Source organism: Suricata suricatta, chromosome 15, assembly GCF_006229205.1.
Source record: "Suricata suricatta isolate VVHF042 chromosome 15, meerkat_22Aug2017_6uvM2_HiC, whole genome shotgun sequence".
Taxonomy (NCBI): Eukaryota; Metazoa; Chordata; class Mammalia; order Carnivora; family Herpestidae; genus Suricata; species Suricata suricatta.
Genome location: NC_043714.1, coordinates 69,788,577 through 69,804,530, shown reverse-complemented (window position 1 = coordinate 69,804,530; position 15,954 = coordinate 69,788,577). Strand labels below are relative to the sequence as shown.

The 15,954-nt window shown below is 49.5% G+C and overlaps 1 protein-coding gene across 2 annotated transcripts in view; it reads left to right on the top strand.

The window, feature by feature from the left end:
• The first annotated feature begins 520 nt into the window (after positions 1-520).
• The window catches only part of LRRC6 (leucine rich repeat containing 6), a 74,297-nt gene continuing 58,863 nt past the window's right edge, over positions 521-15,954 (top strand). Inside the window, exons 1-3 of one of the 2 annotated variants that reach the window (XM_029923912.1) lie at positions 521-629; positions 9,379-9,546; positions 14,971-15,048. In XM_029923912.1, the coding sequence (XP_029779772.1) occupies positions 620-629; positions 9,379-9,546; positions 14,971-15,048 (256 nt within the window). In that variant the 5' untranslated portion in view covers positions 521-619. The remainder of the gene's footprint in view (positions 630-9,378; positions 9,547-14,970; positions 15,049-15,954) is intronic. The other variant, XM_029923914.1, reaches the window with a different exon arrangement.

Sequence of the window (15,954 nt, the reverse complement as noted above, 5' to 3'; positions counted from 1 at the left end):
CGTGGCGTTTTTAGAAAACCCGGTGGCAGGAAATAGGCGTTGGGCGGTGACTACGGAGATGAAATCCAAGAAGGACAACTAGCCTTTGTATGGAGGCTGTTTTAAAAAAGTGTCTTCCATTCACTCAAATCCTCTCTTTAAAAACCTCTACAAAGATTTTTCGAAGGTCTTAGGGCTCATCTCGCAGGTGAGGAAGTGTAAGCCCACCCCGCTGGCCAGGGCCTGGCGGCGCCGTCCTGACCCCCGGCTCCGGAGGGCGTTAACGCGAAAACGCGGAGCGCGGCTGGGGGCAGATCCACCAGGAAGCGAGCGCCCGGTGATTCGGTGTCGTCTGGCCAGTCGGTCTGGGGCGAGGGGCGCAGTCTGCGGACGGCGGGGTGGGGACAGGGAAGGGGACACCGGAGGTGCAGTGGCGAGAGCACTCGTCTCGGAGTCTCAGCTCCCAGCTCCTCGAGAGCCCGGGAAACGCGGCGGCGTATGGCCCCGTGCGGCCGCCTTAGAGTCCCCGTTGCCATGGCTCCCAAGGGCCGGAGCGGACGCGCGGAGGCGTGACTGAGAAGCGTGCGCGGAGTCCTTCGGGTCCGAGCTTCTGCCCGGGCCCGCGAACTTGAGAGGCGCCATGGGCCGGAGTAAGCGTCCCCTCCTACCTGCCACCCTCGATCGTCCCCCTTCCGGGCCTCGTCCCTGCGTCCCAGGGGACCCAGGCCGCCGCCGCCCCTTCCCGCCCGCGCACCCCGGCACACCGCTGCCCTCCGTAGGGCCGGCCGTGCCAGCCCCTCCGTCGACGCTGCGCGCAGCCTGGCCTCCGCGGGGGCTCAGGTTCCTTATCTATAAAATGCGGTGGGCGAGGAAGGCGCGGGGCTTCCTGAAAGCGGGTGGCGGACGGTCCGGGGGTGGCGTCCGACACGGCCGGGCCCACGCGTCTCCTGGCTGGCGGGGTGGTCCCGGGCTAGTCACCATCTCCGGGCTGCAGCCCGCGTAGCCCCTGGTGGAGGGAGCCGACGCCAGAGCCCACGTCCTTCCCCTGCCAGCCTTGGGGCCTAGAAGGAGTGACCTCGCCCATCTGGGCCTTCGCCCCCTCTCCAAAACGAAGGCAGCAATAGTATTGTTTTACCGGCTCGGTTAAGTGTTGTGTTTAAAAATACCCCAGCAGAAGGTGCAAAGCGACGGGATTAACATAGTTATTTGCGTGCGAACACCGTTTTTGACTTTCATATGTGACAATTTTGTACCGTTCAGCCTCATTGCTCGTTTATTGTAAAAGTGTCATAAGGAATATTTTTAAATCAAGAGACTGTGCTCGTGATGAGGTTTCTGCCGTGAAAGAGCTGACAGCCTGGTGGTGGAGGGGGTGCGTGATTTGTGAATAGTAAAAGCCCTTTTCCTAAAGCAGTTACTGGTATTTCTTCTCAAATTCCTTTCTAAAACAATAGACAGAAAATTAGGCAAAAGTTAGTAAAAGTTAACCGAAAACTCTGCCTCCCACCCGTGTAGTCCTTAGCTATTCCAAAAGAAAAACGACCACCTTTGCCCACACACAGACCGTGTATGACTATTTATAGCAACTGCTTTCATAGTAGCTAAAAAATGGAAACACCCCAAGTATGTTTCAACATTTGTTAATGGATTAACAAATTGGGAGCTGGATGTGGCCATGGTTCCATTTATACCTGGCCCCCACATGTCCCCATTGTGATAAGAACACTTGGCAATCCTTTGTTATTCCAGATGTTCCTGGCAGCTTAAACCCTGTGTCCCACAGGCACCCCCCCTCATTTGGTGTTTCCCCCTTTCCCGTCTCAAGTAAATAGCCAGCAGCCCTTTCGGAAAAGGTTGGATGAATCATTCCCAACTACTCTTGGGGACTCAGCCTCTCTTTTAGACAACATGTTGTCAAATACAATACAGGACCCCCAGTATATTTATTAAACTCTGGCAACCCTCGTTTCAGGTCCCAAAACTCACTAAGGTCTGGAGACTGGCAAGAGATTGTGGATTTTTATTGAGGCAAGTGTCCTGAGTCTTCCGGTCATCAATCCTTAATGCCTTTTGATTGTGCAGATTGAGTAGAACCTTTGTTTGCTGAGCATCTATATTGTCCTTGGAAATGTCATGTTCTATTCATCTCCATTGCCCTCGTGGACATAGATTCTGGCCTCCACTCCAACCTTGTCCCTCATTATCACATCTGTCCTCTTAGCTTCTAAAGTTAAGTGTTGCTGCCTGGCCTTCATTGTTTTAGGAGTCTATCAGCCCAGTGTCTTTCAGCCCAGGTCTTTAAAAGCATCTCTTGTTGTCAACTTGGCCTTGTATTTGTCCAGTTTGGGGCCCAGGGTAATGCTGGCTTTGTAGAATTATCTTAGCAAGCATTCTTCAATTTTCTTAATTTTTATAGAAGTGTTTAGGGGCACCTGGGTGGCTCAGTCAGGTAGGCATCCGACTTCAGCTCAGGTCATGATCTCACGGTCCATGAGTTCGAACCCTGCATCAGGCTCTGTGTGACAGCTCAGAGCCTGGAGCCAGCTTTAGATTCTGTCTCCTTCTCTCTCTGCCCCTCCCGCAATTGCACTCTGTCTCTGTCTCTCAAAAAAGAATAAATGTTTAAACAAATTTTTAAAAAGAAGTGTTTGTGTACACTGGGTATTATTTTTCCTTTTGGTAGAATTTACCAGTGACGCTTGTGCTATGATTTTCTTTGTGGGAAGGTTTGAACTACATATTCAACTACTGTAGTGGATACAGGGCTGTTTGAGTTATTGGTGCCTTCCTGTGTGAGCCTTGGTAGTTTGTCTTTTAAGAAATTTTCCCTTTTAATCTAAGTTCTTGAATTTATTAGCATAGTTGTTTATGTTACTCTCTTACTAGCCTTTTAATAATGTATAATCTATATGATGTCATGCTTTCATTCCTAATAATGGAAATTTAAGTCTTCTCTCTTTTTTACTGATCTGTCTGGCTAGATGCTTACCAATTTTATTTTTTTATGTATTTTTATTGACTTTCTTAATTGTTTGTGTTTCTATTTCACTGATTTCCGGTGTAGTCTTTATTGTTTCCTTTCTTCTGCTTAGTTTGGGTTTAATTTATTCTTTTTCTAGCTTCTTACGGAGGAAGCTAATGTTTGAGACCTTTTTCCTTTCCTACTATAGGCATTTAGTGCTGTTAATTTCCCCCAACTTATGTTTTAGCCATATCCCACATATTTTGATATGCCTTTAAAAAATCTTTATTTATTTTTTAGAGAGAGACAGTGATAGAGTATAAGCACGGGAGGAACAGAGAGAGAGGGAGACACAGAATTGGAAGCAGGCTCCAGGCTCTGAGCTGTCAGCACAGCGCCTGACACCGGGCTAGAACTCATGAACTGTGAATTCATGACCTGAGCCATGCTTAACTGACCGAGTCACCCAGGCATCCCACCTTTTCTGTTTTTGTTCTGTTCAAAACACTTTCTGATTTCCCTTTGGATTTCCTGATGTCCAGCATTTGGTAAGCAGTTTTTGCTTTGTTTATTTTTCTAATACATTTCTTTCCTGGATTTTCCTGTCCTTATGACTCCATCATGTCCGGAACATGATGTCGGCTCCTCGCATGATTCATGTTCTCTGGCCTCTCTACCCTCTGGCTTCAGGAAGCAAACCTCTTTTATATGCTGCCGGTGTGTACTCTGGCTTTAAAAAAATTTTTTTTTATGTTTATTTTTGAGAGAGAGAGAGTGTGAGCAGGGGAGGGGCAGAGAGAGGGGGGAGACACAGAATTGTAAGCAGGCTCCAGGCTCCGAGCTGTCAGCACAGAGCCCGACGTCGGGTTCAAACTCAAGAAACTGTGAGATCATAACCTGAGCCGAAGTCAGATGCCCAGCCGACTGAGCCCCCAGGCGCCCCTACCCTGGCTCTTTTTAAATGTCTGATTAATCATGCCCAGCCTTTTCCTTACCAACAGTGGCAGCAGCAGCAGTACTCAATCCAACTGTCCTTTGTGTTGGAGTTTCCCCCATACTTCTCTACTGCCTGATGTGTCATATCATGCCTCTTAGTTCCATCTCTTCCATTAGTGTCCTATTTGCCATAGGTTGAATGTTTGTGTCCCCCCACGTTCATATCCTCAATGTGATGGTCTTGGGGGGTGGGCCTTTGAGAGGTAATTAGGTCGTGAGCAGGGAGCCCTCATGATTGGGATTACTGCCCTGATGAAGGAGGCCCCAGAGACCTCGCTTGCTCCTCCCACCATGTGAGACTACCATCAGTGGGAAAGCAGGCTCTCCCCAGACACGAGATCGGCCGGTGCCATGACCTTGGACTTCCAGCCTCCAGCACCGTGAGAAATAAATGTTTCTTATTGACAATCCATATACTTTATGGCATTCGTGTGACAGTTTTCCACATGGTTGTTGGGCTGGCACCACAGTGTCAGTGTTCAATGTCCCCCAGTAATCTTGTGCCCGACCGTATCAGTGCTCTATCTGCCACCAGTAATGGTGTTCTCATTGCCACTCAGACAGCAGACTCCGACTCCAGAGGCCCGCCTTGGCCAGCATCTGCTGTCACGACCCGCTTCTGGTATCAAGTGTTCTAGGAAGCAGACTTTTCGATGCAGATTAGTGTGCAGGAGTTCATTCTGGAATGTTACTGCAGTGGGTCGGGAAGGAAGCAAGAACAAGCGGGCAAGGACGATGGGCTATGATGCATTCTAACAAACCAACCTGGATACTTGGAGCTCTAAACTGGGAATGGACATTCTAGTTTTCCCAAGCTTGGGTCAGAGGTGCTGGGCCCACATGGCCCCTCATCAGCCAGTCATTGAACACGGGCTTTCCCGGGAAGAGGCGTGATGTCAGTTGAGGTGTCATTTCAGGTGAGTGACTTAGAAGAAAGTGGGCGGCTGAGGGTGGTCTGCGGGCACCACTCCTAGCAGCTAGAGGAACTCATCGTTTGGTTTCGGAAACGGGAACTGGACAGTGCAGTGTAGCGTCCACTGTGGCCTGGAGTGCCCTTCCTCATCGGTTTATCTAGCAAGTGCCTACTCACATTTCAAGACTCAGCTCTCGCTTCTTCTCCATGATGCCTCTTTTGACGTCCCTCCTGTCACTCGGTAGCACTGATCACCCCTTTCTGTGTCCCCCCTGTTCTCTCTGTATAACTCTATCACTGCCCCACAGCCTTTCAGCCATGCTCTTTAATAGCAATTTCTGCATGAATAGACCCTAGCTGTATCTTTGGATTAGGTGTTGTGTGACTAGCGTTGCTCGTTACATTGACCTTGAGTCCGTAAACAAAGGCAGCACAAATGAGTAATCCTGTTTGGAAACGTGTCCAGTGAAAACAAAAGAAAAAGCAAAGCTTAGATGCTCCAAGGGATGACCTTCTCCTATTTGTAACTCCTTCACTGTTAGATCTTGGTTCATAGATGTATCTGCTGCGTCTTCCAAGATATTTAAAAGTTCTGCAAAATGTGCTCTGATCACAGACTCTTGGTTTTGTTTTCATCTCGTGCGAAACAGGGCTGTTCACAGAGCGTGATGTAAAGCCTGAAGGAGTGAACACTAAATGGAAGGCTTTGGGGCTTGTAGATCTTTGCTCAATGCACTGAAAAAAGCTCTGTAGAAACAACCACAGAATGACAACTTCCGGGGTTCCAGAAACCTTCTCCTTCTGCTCTCTGCCCCACCCTGACCTCACCAAGTCATTTTTATTGTCACTCCCTGGAGTTGTTGAGTGCCCAGTCAGTGTAAGGAATGGAAAAGAAGCCTAGGCTGGCCAGAGAGTTTTGGTCAAACCTTAGGATTCCTTAGCAGCCAGCCTCTGCTAGTGACGGAACACGAGTTTGTGGTTAAAACTGTCAGTTTGACCAGGCAGTATTGGCCCAGCCGTATCTCAGTTAGCGCTCTCTGTGGGTGACACACTTCTCAGAGTCCGTTCGGGTCCTGTATTTTGCTATTTGAATTTTTCCAAAATAGGGACGTGAGAGCACTCTGTTTCCCACCCCCTACCTGGGAATGTTCTTCTTCCACTGTTCGGTAGGTATTGCAATGCTGTCTCTCTTGAAATAGCCTTCTGCTGACATCCTATGGCTTCCAACTCCATTTTAACATCACTGGAATGATTCCTTGGAAATGCAGTGCTGTATTGTTTGGAGTAGGACTTCCCGAAGGCGAACAGGGCTCCTGGGACTGAAAGAATGTTTGGGCTAAATTACATAGTGCGTAAAACGGCAAAATGCTTTCCTGTCGGAACATGATCATCTCCGTCCACCACGTAGATGACCCTGACACACTTCTTCCTGGGGATGCTGGTTTCCTCACTGATGTCTGCCATTGCAGGTGGACAATACTGTGTAACAGCAGTTTCCCGAGTGCCATGAAACAGCTTGCTTAATACAGAAGAGTCCAGAAAAGGGCCGCTGGGAGATTCGGCCTTCCTCTGTGACTCTCCATTTTCTTTTCATCTGTCCTAATTGTGTATAATTGTTGCTGTCGGGCAGGCTTTCCTGTGGTGCCGGATCAGCTGCTGGTCCCTCCCCTCCTGCGTGTGCCTGCACACGCCAACTAGTTCTTCATGCTACGCGGGGGCTCCTCTACCCCCCATCCCTTTTGACTAACAGTGATTTTTATCATCTTAATTGTGGTTAGGAGATGCGGATCAACATAATTCCTTCCTAATATCTACAGGCCTCTGAAAGGGAGGACTTGGCAATTACATGGAACTGATCAGATTCACACATATAATAGCATAAGGAAGAGTTAGCAAGAGAACAGAGGAAGGGTATTGGGTGTCTGTGGAGGAACCTGCCAGTCTTTAGGGTCCAACACGTCGGAAAAACCTTTAAGACTATAGAGCTGGAGAGGACTATGGTACCCTTAGTGTTTCTGGGACCCACAAAGCCCCCGTGGGCTGTGCAGATGGTGATGTAGCTTTTCCAGGCCAGAGACTGTGACACTTAACAAGAGGCTTTTGGAATTCCCCTGAAGGCATTGGACTTAACCACACTTACAGATGACAGCTTCCGTGGGATTCAAGTTGGGTTTATCTCTTCAGTGTGAGTACCCCTTTAAGCCTTCTGGGGCAACTGGGGACCCAGGGAGAGACTATAATGAGGCCCATATATCAAGTGATAATCGAACTGCCAGATAAAATGCATTTTCCACCCTTGACAAGAATACCTTTATAACATCCCAGAGGCTGCATTTAATACATTTCTCAAACGCCTTGGGATCTATGCCAGAGCTGGGGTGGGGTGGGGGAGTGGCAGGGGAGAGCTGGTCCCTGACCGTCCCTCCCTGCCCCTCCCATCGCTGGCCCTATCCTGGTCCCTCGAGCCCATGTATGAAGGTAAATACTCCAGCCTAAAGATCCATCTCCATCTCAGAAAACAGCTGCTCCTTGGACACTTTGGGATGTAGGGAGGCATACTTGATGGTGTGTTCTGGAAGGAACCTGGACAAGTGGCCAGTGTGGAGCGTGGAGGCAGGCTTGGGGCCCCTTGGGCAGAGGATTCTATGTTCCTCTACTGGGACATGTTCTAGAGGGAAGGGCATGGGCTCCGGATGGGTACAGCCTCCTGGCCCATTGATTCCAGGCCTGATGGCATCAAAGCTTCCAAACATCCAGCCCCCGGGCCCCCATGGATTGGCACAGAGTTACACATACCCTACTGGTCATTGACGTTCTTAATCTGTAGTAGCGAATACTTCCCACATTTCACTAAATTTGCTGAAATAACAACGGTTGTGCCGCCTCAACCCCTTCTGCCCTGTGGCATCGTCGCTAAGGCAGTCCTTACAGATCATTACAGAGGCCGGTAATCCATTGGACTTTACACAACAACCTTGCTGTGTCCTCAGCTTGGCTGTGCCCGACTGTTCATTATCAGTTGACTGAAGCTATCAGAACCAACTTCGGTAGTGGGACGTGTGGAGGGTAGCTTTCATGCCCTTCTCTTAGAGATGTGGTTTTCCGAATGCGGTTTTCTGCTTATGCCCGTTTGCGTACTAGCTGTGGCATCCGGAGACTGCAACGGGCAGTAGGGACCCCAGGGGCCCTGGCAGGAATGCCCTGTGCACCCCCTTGCCTGCCATTCGGGCCTGCCTCTCCCCAGGACCCGGCTGGTGGCCATCTCTACCTGCCCGTTGAGCCAAAGCGTAGAACAGCAGGGACATGCCCCGGGCACGGTGTTTTGGTCTCCGGACCTTCACATTTCTCCCGACTTCCAAAGAACTGTCTGTTCAAGCAGCCCCACCTCCTACTGCCGGAAATAGCGGGGTTCCGCTTCCTGCACGCAAGTGGTCGAGTTCATAGCTGTTTTCACAGGTTTTTTTTACAAAAAGGCATGTCCACCTTTAAGGATGTGGCTGGACGTGGGGCAGCCGAGGGCACTGTGAAGGGCTCTGTCTCGGCTAGAGGAGCCAGTAGAGGTCCCAGACCTTGGGCAAGTTATTTAACCTCTCTGTGCCTCAACTCCTCCTCTGCCTCCTCTCCATACTCATATGTTAATACACACATATGCCAGTGTATGGCACTCAGGCATTCAGGACAGTGCCTGGCACTCGTATGTGGCAATAAATAAATCTTTATTGTCTCTCAGGCTGGACATGGACTATTCCACTCTCCATCTCAAAGGGGGACATTAAAATGGATTCATGTTCTTTTTAGTAGCTCTGGAAAACACAGGGTCTCTCCGCTGTCCTCACGTCTTTTTCTTGGGCGTGTTTTAGGAAGAGGATTCCCGCCTTGCTTTTGTCTCCCACCGTGGACCAGGGCATTGTCCCCAGTCCCTCGGCGCCCCCGTGGCACCCTGCTGCATAGCACTCTGGTCAGAGGAGCTGGGACTCTCTACCCTCCTCCCATGAGCGGCTGCCTTCATTCCTCCTGGAAACGGAGCCCAGGGGAGCTGCTTTACAAGACCGCAGCGCAAACCCCAGGGTGCCCCTCTCCTCTCCAGCTTCACTTCAACTAGTCAATGTTGGTCGAACGCACGGACCTTTCCTTTCGGATCATTGGGAGGTGCTTACATGTTTTTGGCCCCCTCGGCAGCCAGACTGTGCCACTCAGTCCCGAGTTGCCCTGTCTCGGTCCCCTTAGCGGGTCTCATCTGGTTTGACGTGACAGGACCACAGGGTGTCATAGCGACACATGTTGTATCGGCACTCTCTCGGTCATTACTCACCAACTCTGTCTCCGTCTCTACAGCAAACTGTGGGTAGACCTCGTGCACACAAGACAAAATCTCTCTGACGCCCTTACTCTTCTCTTCCCCTTCGAAAACCACTCGGGCCCGGAGGGTTGACATTTAACTGGGAGGAGAATCCAATGCGGTCGTAATGTCGGGCCCCGATGATGAACGCAGGGACCGAGACCTAACACGTAACACATTTTCTCTCAGTCACAGAAGATCTTATTAGACGGAACTCCGAGCACAATGACTGTGTCATTTTTTCCCTGGAGGAACTCTCTTTGCATCAGCAAGAAATAGAAAGGCTAGAACATATTGACAAATGGTGCCGGGATTTGAAAATCCTCTATCTTCAAAACAATCTCATTGGAAAAATCGGTAAGCGTTCAGGATTATGTTCTCATCGTTTCTTTGACATTTTGAGTGGGAAAACCTGGGGAGGCTGCAGTGTGAGTCTTAGAAGAAGACAACACGGGTGACAAAGACCCCCACGGGAACAGACACGGCCAGCTCTCAGGAGCCCGGCGTGGACCCTTCTCTGAGCTCACACGCTGCTCTGTGCCCTGGCCCGACAGTCTCCAGCGACGCGGTGGAGGAGTTGTGAGCAGCACTTAAAAGTGGAGCCCGTTTGCCCATTTGTGGCCTGGTTTTGTCCCAGTCTGAAAGAAGGAAGCTAGAACCCCGCGTCTGTCCTGGGTTCCCACCGCTCTGTGGAACAGAAAGGCTCGTGTGGGCGTTGAGGACGCCCTTGTCAGGGCCCCTGCGGTGGCTGGTTCTGCCGTGGTTACAGAGAACGCGAGTGCCCGAGGCTTGTCCTCCGTAGTCCGGCTCCAGAGGGTTCCACGCCCACACCCCTGTTCACTGCCCCAGTTAGGAGGGAAATGACAGGTAGCCGGGTCAGAACATCAGCCTTGTAATGGACAAAACCTCTTGGAGAAGGAGAAGGTGGCTTAGACTCACAGTCAAGTGGGCTTCCTAAACCCGCCCCCAGGCTGAATGTGTCCACCGGGTCACGTGCAGGCTGCGGCCCCCTGCGTGTGGCAGTAGTGCCTCCTCTCTGCTGGCGGGGGCGGCGAGCCCGGAGCGGGGGGACTGGGCGTGCCCAGCTCCTTCTCTCAGCTCTTCCATCAGACAGCCCCCCCCACCCCCCGCCTCAGTCCCCTGGAGAGGAATGAGTTAAGGGGCAGGGAGAAGGGGGCCCTGCCAGGCGGAAATAGGAATGTTCCCACACTCGGAAGAGCAAACCTGTGGTTTAGTGGCCAGAAGAGGCACAGGCCCTGATGGGCCTGATCCCTGCCTCAGCCACTTAAAACCTGGGAGGGGCGCCTGCGGGGCTCAGTCTGTGGCTTCGGCTCAGGTCATGATCTCATGGTTTGTGGGTTCGAGCCCCGCATCAGGCCCTGTGCTGACAGCTCAGAGCCTGGAGCCCGCTTCGGATTCTGTGTCTCCCTCTCTCTGCCCCTCCCCCACTCGCACGGTCTCTCAAAAACAAATTTAAAAAAACATAAAAAAAAAACCCAGCCTGTGAAGGGGGCGCTGGGGTGGCTCGTTCCGCTGAGCTCCTGACTTCAGCTCGTCATGATCTCTTGGTTCATGAGTTTGAGCCCCACCTCGGGCTCGCTGCTGTCAGCACAGAGCCTGCTTCAGATCCTCTGTCCCCCTTTCTCTCTGTCCCTCCCCCACTCATGCTCTCTCTCTCTCTCAAAAATGGATTTTGAAAACAAAAACCCGTATGAAAGTAGGTAAGTCCGTTCACTTAGTCTTGCCGTGTCTACACCAGGGACTGTGTGAACTGCTGCCAGCACCGTTACTGTTGCCATCTCCCCCCCAGGCTGGCCACGTGGAGGCAGAGTAGGGGACAAGGGATGGACTTAGGGTCCCGCTCTGGCGCCGGAGCCGGGGGCCAGCCTGGAAGGTCGGCTGGACTTGCCCCGGTGACACAGGGGTGTCGGGCAACGCCTGTGGACCGTTTGGGTTGCCACAAGCGTGTGTGTGGGAGGGGGCTGCCACCACGAGTCACGTACAGGGGACAGGGACACCGCTGACCGTCCTGTGGTGCCCAGGCTGGCCCCCCGAGGAAGAGTCCTCCGGCCCCTCCGTGTTCATCCTGCCAAGGCTGAGAATGATGAGGTTGCCTCCAGTTTGGTGGGTCCTTGAAAACTGGCCCTCGGGTTGTAAAAAAAAAAAAGCCTCGAATTTGCATTATTTTTTGAAGATTTATTAAAATTCCTGATCTTTCTTCAGATAATTATTTTCGGCATCTTTCACTTTACCAGAAATTAGAAACTCTGGCACAGCGTTCAATTAAAACGGCTGTTAGAGAAAACCACGAGCTGTTTTGCAGGGGGCACTAAAGAGCCGTCCTATCTGTGCCGATCTAAAAGCGTCTCCAAAACTCTAATCTCCGCAGCTGGGTCCATCACAATTACTAATTAGTGGCATAGTATTTCAGGCCTTTTCAGAGCTGTGAGAAAGCTTACATTTTTGCTTCCAAAGTATTCTTAAATTAAACACTCTGTTCAATCCTAATAATGGGATTTTTCAGTGCTCCTCCACCCATAGGCATTGAGGCACGTATTTAGCAAGCAGAAGCGTTTCTCCGGGCCTCAGACGGGCTCTCGTGCCATCGAGGTGCCCCGCCCAAGGCTCTGCTCCCCACTGGGGGGAACAGATGGGCTTGGGGGGAGGCCGTGCTTTGTGTTGGTCCAAGGGTGAGCCGAGGGCCTCCCGGGTCTGGTGGAAGGTGGGCTCCAACCCCCTCCCAGACCTACTGACTTAATGGGGGGGGCTCCCCAAATCTGCATTTGTGAATGCTCCTATAGTTCAGAGCAGAGCCGTTTACACTGTGGGGGGTGGGGGGCTTTGGTCCACGCAGGTGTGTGGGTCTGGTTATGGGGGGAACGGTTTCCAGGATGGACTGGGCTAGAACCACAGTATCACCAACTCCCTTCCCGCTGCCTAAGAGGTGCTGTCCATTGTTATCTGCAGAGCCTTTTTTTTTTTTTTTTTTGCTGACCAATTTAGCCTGTTATTTTCTTTTAATTTTAAAAATTTTATTTATTATTTTAGAGGCGGGGAGGGGCAGACAGAGACAGGGAAAGAGAGACTCCAACGCAGGATTCTGAGCTCAGAGCACAGAACTCGATTCAGGGCTCAATCTCATGAACCGTGAGATCACGACCTGAGCCGAAATCAAGAGCTGAACACCTAATCCACTGAGCCACCCAGGCACCCCTTAGCCCGTTCTTCTTGAGGGATAGTTTAAGAAATCCTCCTAAGACAAATCTTCCTTTTTTTTTTTTCCTTTCTCCTACCAGAAAACTCTTTTCACATTCAGAGGGTTATACATGTAACAAATGTGGGCAAGGAGCAGGTATTTTATTACATCTGGTAGTTTTTTGTTGTTGTTGTTGTTGTTGTTTTGTTTTTTTTTTTTTTTTTTTAGAGACAGAGAGAGAAAGCATGAACAGGGGAAGGTCAGAGAGAGAGGGAGACACAGAATCTGAAGCAGAGTCCAGACTCTGAGCTAGCTGTTGGCACAGTGCCCGATGCGGGGTTCAAACCCACAAATGTGAGATCATGACCTGAGCTGAAGTCGGATGCTTAACTGACTGGGCCACCCAGGTGCCCCTACACCTGGTAGTTTTGACAGTAATAACTTCAGGTACATCTGTTTGTGGTGCAGACTAGACGCTCTGTTTGCACACAGAACTCCACAAATCTGTTGACCCCTGAATGCTCCGGTGTTACCTAGAGAACCTCTTGAAAACATCAGTATTAATTAAAATCATCTAATTGCAGGGCACCTGGGTGGCTCAGTCGGTTAAGCATCCGACTTCGGCTCAGGTCATGATCTTGTGGTTTGTGAGTTGGAGCCCCGCGTTGGGCTCTGTGCTGACAGCTAGCTCAGAGCCTGGAGCCTGCTTCCGATTCTATGTCTCCCTCTCTCTCTGCCCCTTTCCCGCTTGGGCTCTGTCTCTCTCCCTCAAAGGTAAGTAAACACTAAAATAATTTAAAAATAAATTAATATAATTGCTAAGAGGAACTCTAGTAATTTATTCTCACACCCTCATTCTAGGACATGAGTCGGGAGGCTCAGAGAGAGAAAGTGTGACTCATAGGTCCACAGGGACACCTGGATGATATTTTCTAAATTTTCAATGAAATGTAACCATGATAAAAGTGATGATAACTATAAATTGTCATATTAGATCTTCCTAATCTCCATGGAAAATGGGCAGAAGGAGCCTCATTGGAGTGAGGAATTCCCAAATCCACATGCCTTAGCAGGGATTCCCACATTGTCCTCTTAGAAAGGACTGTTCTGGGGCACCTGGTGGCTCAGTCGGTTAAGCGTCTGACTTCGGCTCAGGTCATGATCTCACAGTTCGTGGGTTCGAGCCCCACGTCGGGCTCTGTGCTGACAGCTCAGAGCCTGGAGCCTGTCTTCGGATTCTGTGTCTCCCTCTCTCTCTGACCCTCCCCTGCTCGCACTGTCTCTCTCTGTCTCTCAAAAATAAATAAAAAAACATTTTAAAAAGTTAAAAAAAAAAAAAAGAAAGGACTCTTCTTTGAGGGTGTGGTGTCAGACTTAGTGCTCTGCTCAGGAGTCAGACTTCCTGGCTTTGCTACGTAGCCTTACACAAGTGACATTAATTCTCTGCACCTTGGTGACAATAGTAGTTTTTACCTCACACAGTTGTTAAGAGAATTAAATGATCTTATTATTGCAAAATGCTTAGAAAATTACATGGCATATAGTAAGCTCTCAATGATGTTAGCTATGGTATTATTAGCAGTTTTTAAAAAAAAATGTTTACATATTTTTGAGAGAGAGATTACAAGCGAGGAAGGGGCAGAGACCAGAGGGAGACAGAGGATCCAAAGTTCTCAGTGCAGAATGTGATGCACGGCTAGACACGGGGCTCAAACTCGTGAACCACAACATCATGACCTGAGCCGAGGTCAGACGCTTAACCGACTGAGCCACCCAGGCACCCCGGTATTGTTAGCATTTTGAAGTGTCCCTATCCTACAGAAATTCTCTGACTTACTTACGCATATCCCTTTGCCTCTAAGAGCTTTCGTATTTATTAAAAACAATAATCCCATTTGTATCAGGGTAAGTTTGATTTCACGTGTAGGAAGCCCCAACTTCACTGTGGCTTCCCAGTAAGGAAATCACGTATCTTTCCCACCTGTCAGACAGGGCGGTCTCTGGGCTCCGGCGAGTCCCTCCCTCTGCTGCGGTCACAGCACGGGCTCCGTCCTGCTGCAGGCTTCCCCCAGGCTGCAAGAGGACTGTGAGGATCAGTAAGGGTATCACTCTCTTCCCCACTGACATCCAACAGGAGACAGAAAAAGGCAGTTCCCAGGCATGAACACAGATCTCTCCCTCTGATCTGGCTAGGAGGCCTTGACTTGTGTGTCTTCTCCTGCGTCACACAGTTGCCGGGAGATTGCCAGGGGCCAGTTGACTCAAGCCAATGACAGTTCCTGAACTGTCATTAACGAGGGACATGCGGTTGCTATGCACTGGCCCAGCTCAGTGAGGCCGGACTCTGGAGTCAGCGCTGGCTGGGGACCAGAGCAGAGCCGGGCTCTGTGAGGAGCTACAGAGGAAGACAGGGAGGTGGTTTTTGGCAGCCACCAGTGTCTCATGTCCGAGTCCAGACACGAAATGGCAGCACAATTACAATAACCATAGTCATGCTTAGAGTCCCTTTATCATTTTTACAGTAGATTATGTAGCAATAGCTTTTACCTTGAAGGTTAATTAACTACATTATTTGTATATTTCAGAAAATGTTAGCAAACTCAAGAAACTTGAATATTTGAACTTAGCCTTAAACAACATTGAGAAAATTGAAAATTTGGAAGGTAAGAATTTTCTTCTCATAATTTGCTTTGAATTCAAACTAAGATCTGCATCTGGATTTAAACAGTACTGCTTAAATGATAGATACGCTTTTCAAATTAACGTTTTACCTAAGTCTTAGGTTTATTAACTCTTGGTGAAAATTCAAGCAATAATGAGATCTATGAATCTGAAAATGGAAGTCCACCTCATGCTCTCCTAACCCAATTTCCCTCTCAGGGGTGGTGGTGTTAAAATTACCCCTTGGTTGATCATGATTTCACGGTCATGAGATGGAGCCCCACATCGGGCTCCACACTGAGTGGGGAGCCCGCTTTAGATTCTGTCTCTCTGTTCCTCCTCATTCTCTCTGTTTCTCTATGTCTCTCTCCCCCCGCCCCCATAAATACTTAAGCATTTATGAAAAAAATTAACCCTTGGTTGAATAAAAGGTAGTTTTGTTTCATTTGCTTCATATCAATGGGACCATGTATGAGTATTGTTTTGAAAATTGATTTCTTCCATGAAATTACCTTATTCTTTCACATCCACGAACCTTGGAGGCTCTCTACCAATGATGGTAGACTGATCTGTCTACAGATAATCCCTTTTTCTGCAGATGGACCCTTGAGTGGCTTCCAGCATCTTGTACAATAGGCACGGCCACAATGAGGATTCTTCTACATTTCACTCTGTGTGCCTGTGTGTAGGGACCAAACACGCAGAAATGGAATTCCTGGGTTTAAATGTGCACATTTAAAAAATATTGCCAATTTAGTCCCCAAAAACTTGTATCAATTTACTTTTGTATTGATAGTCCATGTGAGTACCCATTTTTACACAGCCTCACTAGTAATTGTTACAAACAATCTTTTTAAATGTTTATTTATTTTTAAGAGAGAGAGAGAGAGAGAGAGAGAGAGAGAGAG